We start from the raw sequence: 20003 nt of genomic DNA, 5'->3' as shown, positions 1-20003 counted from the left end.
TATTCTAGGAGGTGAGGAAAAAAAAGAAAAACTGTAATGACCTGATGCTTTACAATGTACCTTGAAAAGAATTTTTCTAGATATGAAAGACAGTTCAAGTTTCAACTCCAGAATGATGGTATATTTGAATATCAAATCTATAAATCTCCATTTTCAAACAAATCTGAAACAGTTATAGATGCAAGTCAAAGAACAAACATGGACTAACTGACACAAAGGGAAACACAGACCTCCCAAGGTTATAGCTGGATCCAGCCTTTTTGTAGCCAACACTTCTATTGGTGGAGTCATACAGAAAGGAGTCTCTGGTGGAGGCATAGGCCAAACAACAGGGAGGGAACACAGCCCCACCCACGCACAGATAATTGGATTAAAGATTTACTGAGCATGGCCCCACCCATCAGAACAAGACCCAGTTTCCCCCACAGTCAGTCTCCCCCATCAGGAAGCTTCCATAAGCCTCTTATCCTTGTCCCTCAGAGGGCAGAGAGAATGAAAACCACAATCACAGAAAACTAACCAAGCTGTTCACATGGACCACAGCCTTGTCTAACTCAAGGAAACTATGAGCCATGCTGTGTAGGGCATGGGGAGAGTTCTTACAAAATATTGTCCACTGAAAAAGGGAATGGCAAACCACTTCAGTATTCTTGCCTTGAGAATTCCATAAAGACTATGAAAAGGCAAAAAGATAAGACACTGAAAGCTGAAATCCCCAGGTCAGTAAGTGCCCAATATGCTACTGGAGAAGAGTGGAGAAATAACTCCAAAAAGAATAAAGAGACTGAGTCAAAGTGAAAAGACCACCTAGTTGAGGATGTGACTGGTGATGGAAATACAGTCTGATGCTGTAAAGAATGGTATTGCACAGGAACCTGGAATGTTAGGTCCATGAATTAAGGAAAATTGGAAGTTATCAAACAGGAAGTGGCAAGAGTGAACATCGACATTTTAGAAATCAGTGAAATAAAATGGCCTGTAATGGGAGAATTTAATTCAGATAACCATTATATTTATTACTGTGGGCAAGAATCCCTTAGAAGACATGGAGTCTCCCTCATAGTCAACAGAACAGTCTGAAATGCAGTACTTGGGTGCATTCTCAAAAATGACAGAATGGTTTCTGTTCATTTCCAAGGCAAACTATTCAGTATCACAGTAATTCAAGTAATCACCAACCACTAATGCCAAAGAAGCTGAAGTGGAACAGTTCTATGATGACCTACAAGACCTTCCAGAACTAATACCAAAAAAAAGATGTCCTTTTCATCATAGGGTACTGGAATGCAAAAGTAGGAAGTCAAGAGATACCTGGAGTAACAGGCAAATTTGGCCTTGGAGTACAAAATGAAAGGGCAAAGGCTAACAGAGTTTGCCAAGAGAATGCATTGGTCATAGCAAACACCCTCTTCCAACAATACAAGTGACGATACTACACACGGACGTCACCAGATGGTCAATACTGAAATCAGATTGATTATACTCTTTGCAGCTGAAGATGGAGAAGTTCTATACCCTCAGCAAAAACAAGACCGGGAGCTGATTGTGGCTCAGATCATGAATCCCTTATTGCAAAAATCAGACTTAAATTGAAGAAAGTAGGCAAAACCACTAGACCATTCAGGTATGACCTAAATCAAATCCCTTATGATTACACAGTGGAGGTGACAAATATACTCAAAGAATTAGATGTGATAGAATCCCTGAAGAACTATGGACGGGGGTTCATGACATTGTACAGGAGGCAGTGATCGAGACCATCCCCAAGAAAAAGAAATGCAAAAAGGCAAAATGATTGCCTGAGGAGGCCTTACAAATAGCTGAGAAAAGAAAAAAAGTGAAAAGCAAGGGAGAAAAGGAATGATATACTCATCTGAATGCAGAGTTTCAAAGAATACCAAGGAGAGATACAAAAGCCTTCCTCAGCAATCGATGCAAAGAAATAGAGGAAAACAACAGAATGGGAAGACTAGATATTGCTTCAAGAAAATGAGATACCGAGGGAAAATCTCATGCAAGATTGGGCAAAATAAAGGCCAGAAATGGTATCGACCTAACAGAAGCAGAAGATATGAAGAAGAGGTGACAAGAATACACAGAAGAACTACACAAAAAAGATGTTAATGACCCAGATAACCACAATGGTGTGATCACTCACCTAGAGACAGATATCCTGGATTCGGAAGTTAAGTGGGCCTTAGGAAGCATCATGACAAACAAAGCTAGTGGAGGTGATGGAATTCCAGATGAGCTGTCTCAAGTCCTAAAAGATGAATCTGTGAAAGTGCTGCACTCAATATGCTAGAAAATTTGGAAAACTCAGCAGTGGCCACAGGACTGGGAAAAGTCAGTTTTCATTCCAATCTCAAAAAAAGGCAATGCCAAAGTAGGCTCAAACTACTGCACAGTTGCATTCATCTCACACCCTAGCAATGTAATGCTCAAAATTCTCCAAGCCAGGCTTCAACAGTACCTGAACCAAGAATTTCCAAATATTCAAGCTGGATTTCTAAGGCAGCGAAACAAGAGATCAAATTGCCAACATCCGTTGGAACATAGAAAAAGCAAGAGTTCCAGAAAAAATCTACTTTTTCTTTATTGACTCTGCCAAAGCCTTTGACTATATGGATCACAACAAACTTTGGAAAATTCTTAAAGAAACTGGAATCCCAGACCACCTTACCTGTCTCCTGAGAAATCTGTATGCAGGTCAAGAAGCAGCAGTTAGAACAGGACATGGAACAACAGACTGGTTCCAAACTGGGAAAGGTGTATGTCAGTGCTGTATAATGTTACCCTGCCTAATTAACTTATATTCAGAGTTCATCATGAAAATGCTGGGCTGGATGAAGCACAAGCTGGAATCAAGAATGCTGGGAGAAATATCAATAACCTCAGGTATGCAGATGACAACACCATTATGGCAGAAAGTGAAGAGGAAGTGAAGAGCCTCTTGATGAAAGTGAAATAAGAGAGTGAAAAAGCTGGCTTAAAGCTCAACATTCAAAAAATGAAGATCATGGCATCTGGTCCAATGACTTCATGGCAAATTGATGCAGAAACAATGGAAAAAGTAAGAGACTATTTTCTTGGGCTCCAAAATCACTGCAGATGGTGACTGCAGCCATGCAGCCATGAAATTAAAAGATGCTTGCTCCTTGTAAGATAAGCTATGACTAACCTAGACAGAATATTAAAAACCAGAGACATTACTTTGCCAACAAAGTTCTGTATAGTCAAAGCTATGGTTTTTCCAGTAGTTATGTTAGGATGTGAGAGTTGGACTATAAAGAAAGCTGAGCACCGAAGAATTGATGCTTTTGAACTGTGGTGTTGGATAAAACACTTGGGAACCCCTTGGACTGCAAGGATATCCAACCAGTCCATCCTAAAGGAAATGAGTCCTGAATATTCATTGGACGGACTGATGCTGAAGCTGAAGCTCCAATACTTTGGCTACCTGATAGGAAGAACCAACTCTTTGGAGAAGACCCTCGTGCTGAGGAAGATTGAAGACAGGAGGAGAAGCAGATAACAGAGGATGAGATGGTTGCATGGCATCACCAACTCAGTGGACATGAGTTTGAGCAAGACCTGGGAGTTGGTGATGGACAGGGCAGCTTCGCATGCTGGAGTCCATGGGGTCACAAAGAGTTAGACACAACTGAGTGACTGAACTGGTCGACAGGATCTAAGAATAGCCTTTACTGTTGGGACCCATGTCACACTGTAGGTCTCCTGTTTCTTTTCTCAACTCTTCTGTTTTCCTCCATTAACACCTACAAATGTCTTCAAGCACATACTTTTGCAAAACAGCAAGACTCTATGGGGAAAGTCAGGGTTTGACCTCAATGAAGACCAACTTCATGACCCTGTCATTATTTGTGTCAATTCACCCTAACCAAATGATTTAACCTATACATATCCAATGTGAATAAGAACAACCCTAAATAATTCCACAAGCTGAAAACCTGTCTGAATTTACAAGATTAATTCAGTAGTGATGATATGGACTAAGATGCAACCAAGATCTTGGAGAAGCAAAATGCAGAAGTTAATTTATAACATGACGTTTGGGGGTGAAATTAAGTAAGAATCACACTTTCTGGATGAGAAATATTAGGAAATTCTTATCTTCAAAGAGACTTAGGAACTTTCTCTCTTTGGGGGGACACCAACTCTTATTAATAGGGCTTCCCTTGTGGCTCAGATTGTAAAGAATCTGCTTGCAATGCAGGAGACCTAAGGTTGATCCTTGGGTTGGGAAGATCCCCTGGAGAAAGGAATGGCAGCCCACTCCAATATTCCTGCCTGAAAAATTCTATGGACAGAGGAGCCTGGTGTGCTACAGTCTATGCGGTTACAAAGAGTCAGACTTGACTGAGCAACTAACACTTTCACTTTTCAGCTCTTATTAGTAATGAAATCATCAAAATCCCAGGTCAGAGGACAGAAATTCCAAAATTATGTTTTCCACATAAAAAAAAGTGAACGTTATCTATGAACCATTAAGTAACATTATTTTTCTTAAGTTGGACCCTCTTCACATCTTTTTAAAATCAGGACTAAACATCAGTATAAATAATGACAGGATCTAAAATAGAAGATAGTGACAAAATATTGACATATACATTACATAAACCATGTTAAAACTAAGTATGCAAAGGAGTTTCTAGAGAACAAAAGTATATTTAATTCTTTATTTGTGTTTAAGGAGATTTACCTGAACTGGCTTAGAAGTCCATTTGAAATGAATAAAGAACAAATATATAGGATAATAAAAATAAACCTGAAATTTAAGACAGATAGCAGATAGAAGGAGAAAATATTATAGATAATGAGAATTATTATGATCAAATATCAAAACACTGGGTTTCCTTACTATTTGATAATTTTTGAATGACCAGTGCAGGTATTAACCAAGATACTGTCTTAAATACAGAATATGCATCAGTGAACATTAGACACAAGGTTCTCACCTTCATGGAATTTATATTAAAATAGAGGGAGGTAGACTATAAATAAATAGATGATATATAAAGGAAATAAACAGAATTATGTATCAAAATGTAATGGACTGGGAAAAGAGGAGACAGGATGGCATACAACTTCAGTTATGATGATTAAGGAAGACCTATGAAGAATAGAGATTTGAGTTATGACTGAAGGATAAGAAGGTGTCAGCAAGGTAAAGTGCTGGGTAAAAGCGATGGATTTGCTATGCCTTAGGAATAGACTAGGGCTTCCCTGGTGGCTCAGATGGTAAAGAATCTGCCTGCAATGTGGGAGACCTGGGTTCGATCCTAGGGTTGATAAGATCCCAGGGCATGGCTACCCATTCCAGTGGTCTTGCCTGGAGAATTCCAATGGACAGAGGAGACTGGTGGGCTACAGTCCATGAGGTCACAAAGACAAAAGGCAAGTGTGGCTGGAATTTGGTGATCAGAGTGGAATGGGATGAAGCTAGAAAGCCCAGCAGAAAGAATTGCACAGGGCTTCTTAGTCTACAGTAGAATGTCACCATGTTCTTTTGGGTGGATGTCATTGGAGAGTTCAAGCAAGAGAGTCATGTGATCTAGTTTAACTTTTAAAAAGAATAATTTGGTAACTGGATGGAGAATGGACTGGACTTTTACTTTCAGAAGTAGGAAGTAAAATCTGGAGGCTATTAAAGTAGATTACCCCAAATAAAATAAAGCTTGGATACAAGGAGACAGAAACAGATAAACTAGGAATATACTATAGAAATAAAATTGGTAGGACTCCATTGTACTAGATGTGGGGCTAAGGGAATGGGACTATTCAGTAATGGCTCCAGGCTTTTTTAAACAAAATTTATTTTATTTATTCACTTATTTGACTGCACTGGGACTTATTTGATGCATGTGGGATCTAGGTCCCTGACCAGGGATCAAACCAAAGCCCCCTGCATTGGGAACACAGAGTTTTAACCACTGGACCACCAGGAAAAACCTAATAAATGGCTTTTAAGCTTTTGATTTGAGCTACTTGGTTGACGGTAATACAATGTATTGAGATTGGAATGGACCTGTGTCTGTGTGTGTGTATGTGTGTGTGTGCACGTGTGCACGTGTGTGTGTGTGCGTGTGCACATGTGTGTGTTGTGGGGAATGTACAGAATTGGTTCCACTTTAGGCTTGGTATATTTAACATACTCAGTGGACATTAAGATGCAAATGTAATTGCATGCACAAATTTGCCTCTCAGGAGAGAGCTCAGGGCTACAGATAATACGTATGAGTCATCAACATATAAATAGTATTTAAAGTCGTGAGACTGGATAGCTCTCTTAGGAAGAAAGTATGGAGGAAAACAGAAGAGGCCCAGGACTGAACCCTAAGACCCTCTAAAAATATTAGAGATAGGGCAAAAGAGACTAAAGGTAACCAGAGAAAATAGGTAAAAATAGGAAAAAAATAGATACGAGTGTCTTGTTTTGGAAGATGATGATGAAAACTGTTTCAAGAGGCAGAAGTCAGTCAGCTTTTGCTGAAAGACTGAGAAAGATAAAGATAGAAAAATGACCATTGGATTTGTTAGCAGAAGGTCAGTACTGACCTTGATGAGAATAGCTTCAAGACAATAGTGTGGAAAGAAGCCTGTCTGGGAAGGATTAATGAGAAAAATAAGTGTGAGAAAGTAGTCAATGAGAATTTTTGCTGAGAAAGATGAGAAAAAGGACAAAAAAATGGAATGCCACTGGATCATGAAAAGTTTCTTCCTGCAACCAAAGAAAGGATGCCCTGGGGCATATTTAACTGCTGGTGGGGATCATCCAAGGGAGAGATACAAATGGATGATACGAGACAGGGGATATCTGCAGAGGTAAAGTCTTTGCACAGGAAACAGGATGGATTGTGATCATGAATACAGAAAGAGGAGTTGACTTTTGTCAGGAGGAAGGATACTTCTTCCATTGTTATAGAAGAAAATAGAAATTTCTTACTGAACTCCTAGATATGTGCAAATGCTGGGGATTCATCAGGCAATAAGACAGATAAAGGCCTTGTTCACATGGCCTGGTAAGGGAACAAACAAGTAAATAAATTAAAAGGTTTTATATGATGATAGGTGCTCTGTGGAAAAAAGAACATGGTTGTGTGATAGAGTGGCCTGGGGCAGGAGCTACTTCAGGTAAGAGTCAGAGAGTCAGAGAAGAATAACAGTGGGTCTGAGACATGAATGTTGAGGAGACAGGTAAGGGGTGACCTGTAGACAAGATTTAACAGAGGAAAACTAGTGCAATAGCTAAACAAGTGTGACTCCAATTAAGGAACAGAAAGAAGGTCAGCATGGCTGGAACACAGGTGGTGAGTGAGGAATATAGAGAATTTCAGAGAGAGGCAGAGGCTTGGCATTGAGTTTAAGGAGCATGGATTTTGTCTCAGTGTGATGGGAAACCCTTGGCAGGTTTTAAGCAAAGGAGAGAAAAGGATCTGATTTCAGACAGAGGTAAATGATTGGAAAATAGGGGAATTTCTTTTAATGATTTTGTTTCCTTAGTGTTGAGTGAGGTGAGGCTGTCAGTCAAGGTAAGAGTGAAACTTAAGAGTATAAGAAATTTGAATTGGTTTATGCAAATAGGCAAAAGGGGAAAAACAAAACCACTCTGAGAAGGAAATTTGGTCTTTAAAACACTTGCTTCAGAATTTTTCAGAATGCTTGTTAAATCTTGGATTTCTAGGCCAACTCCCAGACATATCTCTGGAAGGTAAGATGGAACCCAGAAACCAAAGGCACCATAATTCCTCAAAAAATTAACAATAGAACTATCATATGATTCAACAATTACATTTTTAGGGATATATACAAAGAAAATGAAAACATTAACTTGAAAAGATATCTGTACCCCCATGTTCATAGTGGCATTATTTATACATGTAAACATAGCCAACACATGGAAATAACCTAGTTGTCCATCAACAGATGAATGAACGAAGAAGTTGTGGATGAATATATACAATGGAATATTATTCAGCCATTAAAAAGCAAGGAAATCCTACCATTCACAACAACATGGATGATATTTGAAGGCATTATACTGAGTGAATAAGTCAGAGACATACAAATAATGTATCATTTCACTTATATGTGGAATCTAAAAACAAAAATACCAAACTCAAAGAAAAAAAGAGATCTGATTTACCGTTACTGAAGACAGAGCATGGGAGGAGAATTGGAGGAAGATGATCAAAAGTTTTAAATTTCCAGTTATATGAAAAATAAGTATAGCAATGTAATGTACAACATGATAACTATAATTAACATGGTTTTATGATGTGTGGAAAAATTGTTAATAGAGTATGTCCTAAGTTCTCATTGGCTTCACTCATGGCTCAGAGGTTAAAGCGTCTGCCTGCAATGCGGGAGACCTGGTTTCAAACCCTGGGTTGGGAAGATCCCCTGGAGAAGGAAATGGCAACCCATTCCAGTATTCTTGCTTGGAGAATCCCATGGACAGAGGAGCCTCGTGGGCTACAGTCCACAGGGTTGCAAAGAGTCGGACACGACTGAGCTACTTCACTTCACTAAGTTCTCATCACAAGGAGAAATTTTTTTTTCCTTTCTTTTTATCTTATGTTAACTAAATGGATGTTAACTAAACTTACTGTGGTAATCATTCTACAGTATGTGCAAATCAAACCATCATGCTGTACACCTTAAACTTAGTGATGTATATCAGTTATTTTTCAATAAAACTGGAAAAATATATGTATGCATACTTTTTGTAAAAGGAATGTCAAGAGTTTCTTAAGCATCCTCAGAGGCAGGAACTGGCCAAGAGCCAAGGGATGGACAGGGGAGGATACATAGTAGGAGGAGGGTATGGGCAGAGCATGAGCAAGAGATCATGGGGTGACAGTCAGGCAAGACGAGCAGGAAGTGGTAGGGAATCAGGAGGGGTATGCTTAAGTGAGATCCAAAGGCTTAATTCCACAGTCAGTAGGAAGCCCTTTTAGATTTTTGAGCAAGGGAGTGAAATAATGAAAAAGATATTTTTAGTTTTCATGATTGGAAAGGTTGGACAAGTATCAGAATAACCTGTAAGAGAGGAGGTTGTTACAAAGGTAATCATAATGAGAATGATCAGAATACTGGTGTGAGAATGATAAGACAAACAACAGAAGCACACTAGTTATGACAGCTGGCAGTTCAGTAAACCTGCTCTTTCGTGTGTCTGGAGTTAAGTGACTGAGAGGATAGTTCTGCTCTGGTACTGGAAGGGGATGCTCTGGCATCCTTGGGGGAACAATGAATTGGCAGGGTTGCTAAAGAAGTTGATTTTCAATTGATAACATCCTCTCTGAAATTTAGAAAAACGAATGGAACGCTGGCAAGAAGTCTGGTCAGGAACAATGCCACAAAGATGTGTTAGAGAAAGTTGTGAAAGTACATTTGTTCAAAGAGAGTTAATAGGTAGGAGAGAGAGGCATGAAGATAGTGGTTTGGGGAAATGTTCAATTAAGGGTCAGGAAAAAGTTGAATGTTAGGAAGTTGACAAAGTAAACTGTAATAGAACCAAAGTATGCAATATCCCCTAGCAAGTTGGCAGTGGTCAAGCTTAAACGCTGACTCCATCAAAACAGATCCAGATAGTCATCTTATTATTGGCATTTAGTAATAACATCAAACATCCAGCTTTCATTTGCTTAATTTCATCTGCTATTCAGGTAAGGGTAGGGCTGCTTATCAATAGCTTCCTTTTAAAGGTGAAGAAACTGAGGCTTGGGAACTAAATGACTTGCTAAAAGTCACGTAGGTATTGAGGTCTGTATACAGTAAATTTCTTATCCACTGTCCTCTGAAAATTATTAGACAGTTATACTTAGCCTATTACCAAGAGACTCCAATCTTAATTTACAATTTAAATTACAATTTAAAATTAAACCAATCTGGAGGAAGAAAATTATAATAAACGTTGAATGACACTTTCTGGTGCCCTTGCCAATAAATAACACAAAGAACTGCAGTTTTTTATTCATCTATCAGCTTTTCTAAGTAGCTCCAGATGTTTAGCATTTAGGATCTCTCTACCAATATCACATCGAAATTAAAAATATATATATATGAGAATCACGCCTGGGAATCAGACATTGTTCCTTTTTGGGAAGCTAGCGGGAGGCTGTGCTGTTTTTATTGGCAGGGGGGCGTTCAGTGTGTGCAGAAACTCCCGCGCCTAGCGGAGCATACAACTGCACTCAGCACAACTAGGTTTCGGATAAGTGTCTCGGCATTAGCGCTCGCAGACCTGCGGGACCCAGAGCGCTGAGCACACGCTGAGTCCCGGCCGCTCGGAGCCCGGCGAGCACGGGGCGGGCACGTCACGCCACAGGATACATTGGACAGATCACATAGTGCCATTCCGTCATGCAGCCAGCGATACTGGTGGCCCCAGCACGGGAGCAGCGAGCGAAGACCTTCAGGACCAAGAGAGGTGCCCCAAACGAGCGAGAAGCAGGCAAGGTTGTCCCACCTTCTCACTTTTGACTGCTTCCTTTGCATCGTGGCACAGAGGCCATCCCGGTCCCAGACGCGTCCCTACCTCCATGATCCCATTCCCAGCTCACCGAGGACCCCCGGCGCGAGAAGAGTCAAGAAAACCCAGATCGGGCCCGCGGCGCCCATGCCACGGCTGCAGCCCCAGCGGCGGGATGCGTTCTGAGACCCGCGAGCCTCCAGCAGCTCCGGGAAGACAGGGCTAGAGAAGCTGGCAGCTGCAAGCAGGGGAAGGTGGGCCCTTAAGTAGTATCTGGCACCACGTGCTAGCCTGAGTGCACACCTGCAGGCTGTGGGGGCGGGACCACACCGTGAGGGTGGCAGAAGCAGCTGCGGGTTGGCACGCGGCCGGCGGGCGGAGAAACTCTGATTCACTGCTTGGCTCAGACTCCAATCTTCAGTGCACTCGCTTTCCAACTTTTTGGACCGCGCAGCCCAGGGCATCTACTTTTGCCGCTGGGGCTCCGAAGCAAAATAGCACTACCTTCACCAATCCATGATGCTCTCCTGTCCTGTCCTATTCTATCATCTCCTTTCCTCCCCCGTCCAACCCTTCCTCCCTCTGCTCACTCTCCCTTCCCCTCCTCTCCCCTTCTCCTTTCCCCTTCCCTCACTTTCTCTCTCTTGAAAATTCTGGTTTGGATTCGCTAAATTCATTTCAAAAGTTATTCATGTTTCCAGTCTTCCGTTTGAAAACCGTTTACTTACAAAGGAAACTAAGGAATAGCAACCACCTCTGATGCCCTTTTCTTTTTATTTTGCAATAACTAAGGCAGAAAAGTTGCAAAAATAATACAAAGGATCCCCACACATCCATCACTCAAATTATCCAAATGTTAACATTTCACTATATTTTCTTTTTCATTCTCCAGCTCTCCCTCTTTCTAGATAAATAACTATGATATAGTTATATAGAGATTTAGATATATACACATATAGGTTTATAAGTGTATATGATTACAATTATATAATTTTTTACTTTAGAACTCTTTGAGATAAGTTACAGGCATGATGCCTCTCTTCTAAATACTTCAATATGTATTTCCTAAAAACGAGAATATAGTCTTACATAATTTCAGTACAATGAGCAAAAACAGGAAATTAATGTATTACCTAAGGGACAGACCGTACAGATTTCTCCAATCATCTAATATTCGTTATTATGGCAAAAAATGTGGGGGAAGGCAAGTGCCAATTCATGCACAAAGGAACACATACCCACTCTTTTCTGGTGCTGAGTCATTCTAGGATCATTCATTGCATTAGATTGGTGGTGGTGTTATTTTTTTCTCATTTATTCTGATAAAGTCTTTTTGTTTTTCTGTTTTCCTGAATTTGAAATTTTTGAAAGTACACAGCAATTATTTTTGTTTAATGACTTTTAAATTAGTTACCTATTGCTAGTAGTAAATTACCCTTACTAATTTAAAGCAAGAATAAACACACATTATCTCACACAATTGCTGTGTGTCAGGAATTTGAGAGCATATAAGCAAGGTGGTTTTGGCTCGAGCACTTTCATGAAGTTGCAGTCCAGACATTGGCCAGAACTGCAATCATCTGAAAGTTGGACTGAGACTGGAGGATCTAAGTCTAAGATGACTCAACCACATGGCTGTAGGTTGGAGGCCAGATATCCTCACCAGGAGGACCGTGCCCTAGGACTATTTGAGTGTCCTTGTGATATGCCAGCTGGCTTCTTATAGAACAAGAGAAAAAAGCAGAAGTCACAATGTCATTTAAAATTTATTCTCAGAACTCATACTATATTACTTCCATAGTAGCCTGTTGGATTCTTGTGATGGTTAATTTTATGGGTCAGCTTGACTGGTCTATGAGATGCCCAGATACATGGTCAAAAATTATTCTGAGAGTTTATGTATGGGTGTTTTCAGATGATATTAACTTTTTTGGTAATATATATTTATTTTAACTATTTCCAGTTTTGTTGATATATAATATTGTATTAGTTTAAGGTGTACATTATAATGATTTGATATATGTACATATTGAAAAATGATTAGAATGGTAAGTTTAGTTAACATCCATCACCTCACATAGTTACAGAGTTTTCTTATAATAATTTTTAAGATCTACTCTCTCAGCAACTTTCAAATATGCAGTACAGTATTGTTGACTATAGTCATCCTGCTATGCCTTATATACCCAGAACTTATTTATCTTATAACTGAAAGGTTGCGTCTTCTGACCACCTTCACTCATTTTCCCCACTTCCCACCTGCCCCTATCTCTGGCAGCCATCAATCTGTTCTGTAATTATGAGTTCATTCTTTTTAGATTCCACGTGTAAATAAGATCATACAGTATTTGTCTTCCCCTGTTCAACTTGTTTCACTTAGTATAATGCTTCCGAAGTTCATCCGTGTTATAAAAAATGGCAAGATTCATTCTTTTTATGGTTGAATATATATATATATATATTCAAAATAAAAATGTGCATATATATATATATATATGCACTTTTTTATTTTCCCCTCCTGATGTATACACAGAAGTGGAACTGCTGGATAATATAGCAGTTCTGTATTTTATTTTTTTGAGGAACTACTCTTTTTCCATAGTAGCTCCATCAATTCATATGAGTCCTTTTTATACACATCCTATTCAACACTTGTTATCCCTTATGATGGTAGCCATTCTAACATGTGTGAAGTGATACCTCATTTTGGTTTTGGTTTGCATTTCCTTGATGATTGATCATGTTGAGCATCTTTTTATGTGTGATATGTAGAAGCTTTTTAGTTTGATGTAGTAATAGTTGTTTGTTTTTTGCATATGTTGTCTTTACTTTGGGTGTCAAATCAAAGAAAAAAATTGTCAAGACCAATGTCAAAGAGCTTACCCCCATGTGTTCTTCCAGGTATTTAATGTTTCAGGCCTTACATTCAAGTCTTCAATGCATTTTGAGTTGATTTTTGTGTATGGTGTGAGATGGTTCAGTTTCTTTCTTTCGCTTATGGTTGTAGAGTTTTACTAACACCATTTGCTGAAGAGACCATCCTCTATTCATTGTTTATTCTTGGCTCCTTTGTTGTAAAATAATTAATCTTATATATATGGGTTAATTTTTGAGTGCTCTATTGTTTTCCATTGATCTGTGTGTCTGTTTTTATACAAATACCATACTCTTTTGATTTTTTATAGCTTTGTAATATAGTTTACATGAGATAATATAAAATATATGTGTTGATCTCTGCTCCTTATTCCTGGCACAGAGCTCCTAAAATCCTTGATATTTTCTAGGTGTTTACCAGGAGGATATCTTGTTCTAATATATGTCTTTGATTCTACCCTAACACAGCTCATAAAACCCTAGTAAATTTTCATGATATGAGCACTAGGAACATCTTTTGTTCTGTTGAGGTGACTCTTGCAGGACTTCTGGATGGAGGCTTGTCACTAGAAAGATAAAGCCATCATTAGAAGGTTGCAAGTTTTGCCCCCTCCCTTTCCCATCCTCCAGAGAGGGGAGAGGCTAGACATGGAGTTGATAATTGACCACCCCTACATGAGGAAACCTCCATAAAATCCCAATAGTGCAGCCATAGAGAGTTTCCTGGCTGGTGAAGACATTCACACCAGGAGGGTGACATACTCCCAATCCATGTGTACAGAAGTTCCTACACTTGGGTCCTCCTAGAGCTTGCCCTAGGTATCTCTTCATCTGGTTGTCCATCTGTAACCTTTATTACGGTGGTGAGGTGAAGGTGTGCTCAGTCATGTCTGACTCTTTGTGGGTTGTAGCCCATGAGGCTCCTCTGTCCATGGAATTTTCCAGGCTAGAACTAGTGGAGTGGGTTGCCATTTCCTTCTCTAGGGGATCTTCCCAACCCAGGGATTGAGCATGCTTTTCTTAGCATCTCCTTCAATGGCAGGCAGATTCTTTACCATTGAGCCACGAGGGAAGTTTATCCTTTATTATATCCTTTAATAAACTGATAAATGTGAGGCAGTGTGGCCCTGAGTTTTATGAGCTTCTCTAGCAAATTGATCAGACTTAAGAAGGAGGTTTTTTTAACCTCCAATCTATAGCCAGTTGGTCATGGCCACAGGAGATAAACTGGGTTTCTGAATGGCAACTGAGTTGGGATGAGAGCAGTCTTGTAGGGCTGAGCCCTTAACATGTGGGATGTGATGCAATCTCTGGGTATAAAGTGTCATAATTGTAGTGCAGGACACTCAGGCGATGTTGCAGAGAATTGCTTGAGGTGGGTAAATTCCTCCAGGCATTTGGTCACCAGAAGTGTAAGAAGGAGTGTTCTACTAATGGTAAAGGAGACACACAAGAAAGAAACACACAGTGGGGAACAATTGGGTTTTTCCCTACATAGGGGAAAAAAAAAAGCTGAGTTTTTTTCTTTATAGTTTGAAATTAGGAAGTGTGATGCCCCCAGTTTTGTTTCTTTCCCAAGATTGCTTTGGCTATTAGGGGTATCTTGTGGCTTCACACAAATTTTAGGATTTTTTTTTTCTGTTTATGTTGAAACTACCATTAAAATTTTAATTGGGATTGCATTGAATCTGTGAATCATTTTGGGTAATATGGGTATTATAACAATATGAACTCTTTCAATTCATGAGCATAGAATATTTTTCCATTTATGTATGCCTTTTGTCATTGCCTTCTTCAGTGGACTATGTTGTGTCAGAACTCTCCACCATGACCTGGCTGTCTTGGGTGGCCCTACATGGCATGGCTCATAGTTTCATTGAGTTAGACAAGGCTGTGGTCCATGTGATCAGTTTGATTAGCTTTCTGTGATTGTGGTTTTCATTCTGTCTGCCCTCTGAGGGGTAAGGATAAGAGGCTTAGGGAAGCTTCCTGATGGGGGAGACTGACTGTGATGGAAACTGGGTCTTGTTCTGTGGGTGGGGCCATGCTCAGTAAATCTTTAATCCAATTTTCTGTTGATGGGTGGGGCTGTGTTCCCTCCCTGTTGTTTGACCTGAGATTAAACGGTGGTGGAGGTAAAGAAGATAATGGCAACCTCCTTCAAAAGGTCCCGTGCATGCACTGCTGCACTCAGTGTCCCCGACCCCATAGCAGGCCACCACCAACCCACGGCTCTGCCAGAGACTCCTAGACACTCACAGGCAAGTCTGGGTCAGTCTCTTGTGGGGTCAGATTAGGGTTTTTTTCCAGTAGTCATGTATGGATGTGAAAGTTGAGCTATAAAGAAAGCTGAGCGCTGAAGAATTGATGCTTTTGAACTATGGTGTTGGAGAAGACTCTTGAGAGTCCCTTGGACTGCAAGGGCATCAAACCAGTCAATCCTAAAGGAAATCAGTCCTGAATATTCATCAGAAGGACTGATGCTGAGGCTGAAACTCCAATACTTTGCCCACCTGATGCAAAGAACTGACTCTGGAAAAGACCCTGATTCTGGGAAAGATTGAAGGCAGGAGGAGAAGGGAACAACAGAGGATGAGATGGTTGGGTGGCATCACTGACTGGATGGACATGAGTTTGAGCAAACTCTGGGAGTTGGTGATGGTCAGCGAAGCCTGGCATGCTGCAGTCCATGCAGTCGCAAAGAGTCAGACATGACTGACTAAACTGATATCTTTTGTAGGTATTTTTCTATTTTATTCTATTTTATTTTTATTGAAGTATAGTTGATTTACAATATTATATTAGTTTCAGATATATGGCATACTGATTAAATATTTTTATAGATTATATTCCATTTAAGCTTATTACAAAATAATGGCTACATTTTCCTGTGCTACATAACATATCCTTGTAGGTTATTATTTTTGTATGTGATAGTTTGTGTCTCTTAATTCTATACCCTATTGTGACCATTACTCTCTTCCCACTGGTAACCATTGTTTTTTTCTGTATGAGTCTGTTTCTATGTTTGTTGCATACTTTTGTTTCATTTTTTAGATCCCACATATAAGTGATAACATTGAACAATTGTGTTTCTCTGTCTGACTTTCTTCACTCTCTAGGTTTATCCACATTGCTGCTAATGGCAGAATTTCATTCTTTTTATGATTGAATAATATTTCATGTATACATGCATGTGTGTATGCCATATCTTCTTTATCCACTCATCTGTTTATTCTTAGAAAATCAGTTTATTAGCAATCCATATGCTTTCTACAAAAAATGTATCATAAAGACAAAGATGGGTTAAAAGTAAATGACTGAAAAGTTATAACATGCAAAGAGTAACCACAAGAAAACTGGCATGCCTAAGCTAGTATCAGACAAAGATTTGAAGGCAAGGAATTTTACAAAAGCATAAGAGGGATAATATATAATATTAAAAGAAACAATCACCAGAAAAACAAACATCCTAAATGTACATACATTTAATGAAAAATCACAAAAATTAAAGAGGCAAAAACAAAGAACACAACACCAAACAACTGCTAAAATACCCAACTACAATGAATCTATTTTATTTTTTTCAGCACACTTGTATCACTTGCCAAGGTAAACCACATAGTGATCCACAAAGTAGGTCTTAAAAAAGTCAAATATTTGATACCTTATGAAATATATTCTCTGGTCATAGTGAAATTAAATTGGAAATCAATAAACATTAGATACTTAGAAAATCCCAAAATGTTTAAATGCTTATAAATGATACTTCTAAATAACCCATCTCCTTAAGAAAAAAATCCTGAGGAATTAAAATTTTTTGAAACTGAATGATAATAAAGACACAGTACACAAAAAATGCTGGGATGGAACTAGAACAGCATATAGATAGAAATGTATGGCATTACAAGTTTGAAATGACATCCAGGACTGATGTTGAAGCTGAAACTCCAATGCTTTGGCCACCTGATGCAAAGAGCTGACATTTGAAAAGACTCTGATTCTGGGAAAGATTGAGAGCAGGAGGAGAGGGGGATGACAGAGGATGAGATGGTTGGATGGCATCACCAACCCAATAGATTAGAGTTTGTGTGAACTCCGGGAGTTGATGATGGACAGGGAGGCCTGGTGTGCAGCAGTTCATGGGGTCACAGAGAGTCAGACATGACTGAGTGACTGAACTGAACTGAACTGACTCTGTTGACGGATACTTCCATATCATAACTATTGTAAATAATGCTGCTATTAACATTGGAGTGCATGAGTCTTTTTGTTTACTTCAGATATGTACTCAACAGTGAAATTGCTGGATCATATGATAATTCTATTTTTACTGTTTTGAGGTATCTATATATTATTTTCCACAGTGGATACATTAATTTATCTCAACTATGTACTGTGGTTCCATTTTGTCCACATCATTGTCAACTTTTGTTATTTGTAGACTTTTTGATGATAGCCACGAGTATGAAGTGATTTCTCACTGAGATTTTGATGTGCATATCTCCGATGATTACCTGTAGTGAGCCTCATACCATGGGCTTATTGGCCATTTGTATATCTTCTTTGGAAAAAATGTCTTTTGGAGTTATCTGCCCATTTTTTGATTTCTTCTTTTTGATATTGTGTTGTATAAGCTGTTTATATATTTTGGATATTAAACTCTTACTGGTCATATCAGTTGCAAATATTTTATTCCATTTATTTGACTGTCCTCTCATTTTGTTGACGGTTTCTTTTACTGTTGAAAAGTTGTTTTTTTTTTTTTACTTTAATTTGGTCCCATTTGTTTATTGTTGCTTTTATTTCTTTTGCCTTAAGAGTCAGATCAAAGAAAAATATTGCTACTATACATGTCAAAGAGTGTTCTACGTATGATTTCTTCTGGTATTATGGTTACAGGTTTTACATTTAGGTCTTTAATCAATTTTTAGTTTATTTTGCATACAGATACAGGAAATGTTCTACTCTCATTGTTTTATAGATAGCTGTCTGATTTTCCCAGCACATTTATTGAAAGGCATGTCTTTCCTCCATTGTATATTTTTGCTTCTTTGTTGTAGATTAATTGACTATATGTTTGTAGGTTTGAACATTCTTTGGCTTTGCCTTTCTTTGGGATTGAAATGAAAACTAACCTTTTCCAGTCCTGTGGCCACTGCTGAGTTTTCCAAATTTTCTGGCGTATTGAGTGCAGCACTTTCAACAGAACCATCTTTTAGGATTTGAAAAAGCTCAGCTGGGATCCCATCACCTCCACTAGCTTTGTTCATAGTGATGTTTCCTAAGGCTCACTTGACTTCACACCCTAGGATGTCTGGCTCGAGGTGAGTGATCACATCATAATGGTTAGCTGGGTCGTTAAGATGTCTTTTGTATAGTTCTGGGTATTCTTGCCACCTCTTCTTAATATCTTCTGCTTTTGTTAGGGTCATACCTTTTCTGTCCTTTACTGAGCCCATCTTTGCATGAAATGTTCCCTTGGTATCTCTACTTTTCTTGAAGAGATCTCTAGGTTCTTCCCATTCTATTGTTTTCCTCTATTTCTTTGCATTAATCACTTAAGGAAGTTTTCTTTTTTTTTTTTTTTAATTTTATTTTATTTTTAGACTTTACATAACTGTATTAGTTTTGCCAAATATCAAAATGAATCCACCACAGGTATACACGTGTTCCCCATCCTGAACCCTCCTCCCTCCTCCCTCCCCATTCCATCCCTCTGGGTCGTCCCAGTGCACCAGCCCCAAGCATCCAGTATCATGCATCGAACCTGGACTGGCAACTCCTTTCATACATGATATTTTACATGTTTCAATGCCGTTCTCCCAAATCTTCCCACCCTCTCCCTCTCCCACAGAGTCCATAAGACTGTTCTATACATCAGTGTCTCTTTTGCTGTCTCGTACACAGGGTTATTGTTACCATCTTTCTAAATTCCATATATATGTGTTAGTATACTGTATTGGTGTTTTTCTTTCTGGCTTACTTCACTCTGTATAATAGGCTCCAGTTTCATCCACCTCATTAGAACTGATTCAAATGTATTCTTTTTAATGGCTGAGTAATACTCCATTGTGTATATGTACCACAGCTTTCAAGTAATGCAAATCAAAACCACTATGAGGTACCATTTCACACCAGTCAGAATGGCTGCGATCCAAAAGTCTACAAGTAATAAATGCTGGAGAGGGTGTGGAGAAAAGGGAACCCTCTTACACTGTTGGTGGGAATGCAAACTAGTACAGCCACTATGGAGAACAGTGTGGAGATTCCTTAAAAAACTGGAAATAGACCTGCCTTATGATCCAGCAATCCCACTACTGGGCATACACACTGAGGAAACCAGAAGGGAAAGAGACACGTGTACCCCAATGTTCATCGCAGCACTGTTTATAATAGCCAGGACATGGAAGCAACCTAGATGTCCATCAGCAGATGAATGGTTAAGGAAGTTTTCTTTTCTCTCCTTGCTATTCTTTGGAACTCTGCATTCAGATGAGTATGTTTTTCCTTTTCTCCCTTGCTTTTAACTTTTTTCTTTTTTTTTTAATTTTTATTTTTTAACTTTACAAAATTGTATTGGTTTTACCATATATCAACATGAATCTGCCACAGGTATACACGTATTCCC

The 20003-nt window shown here is 39.1% G+C and overlaps 1 protein-coding gene across 4 annotated transcripts in view; it reads right to left on the bottom strand.

Moving 5' to 3' along the window:
* Window positions 1-10732, bottom strand: part of CR2 (complement C3d receptor 2) — a 47264-nt gene extending 36532 nt beyond the window's left edge. For all 4 annotated transcript variants that reach the window (XM_055581815.1, XM_055581816.1, XM_055581817.1 and 1 more), the window contains exon 1: window positions 10590-10732. In XM_055581815.1, coding sequence (XP_055437790.1) covers window positions 10590-10647 — 58 coding nt within the window. In that variant the 5' untranslated portion in view covers window positions 10648-10732. The remainder of the gene's footprint in view (window positions 1-10589) is intronic.
* Window positions 10733-20003: the final 9271 nt, after the last annotated feature.

The sequence above is a fragment of the Bubalus kerabau genome, chromosome 5 (assembly GCF_029407905.1).
Source record: "Bubalus kerabau isolate K-KA32 ecotype Philippines breed swamp buffalo chromosome 5, PCC_UOA_SB_1v2, whole genome shotgun sequence".
Lineage (NCBI taxonomy): Eukaryota > Metazoa > Chordata > Mammalia > Artiodactyla > Bovidae > Bubalus > Bubalus kerabau.
This window is presented reverse-complemented; position numbering and strand designations above follow the sequence as displayed.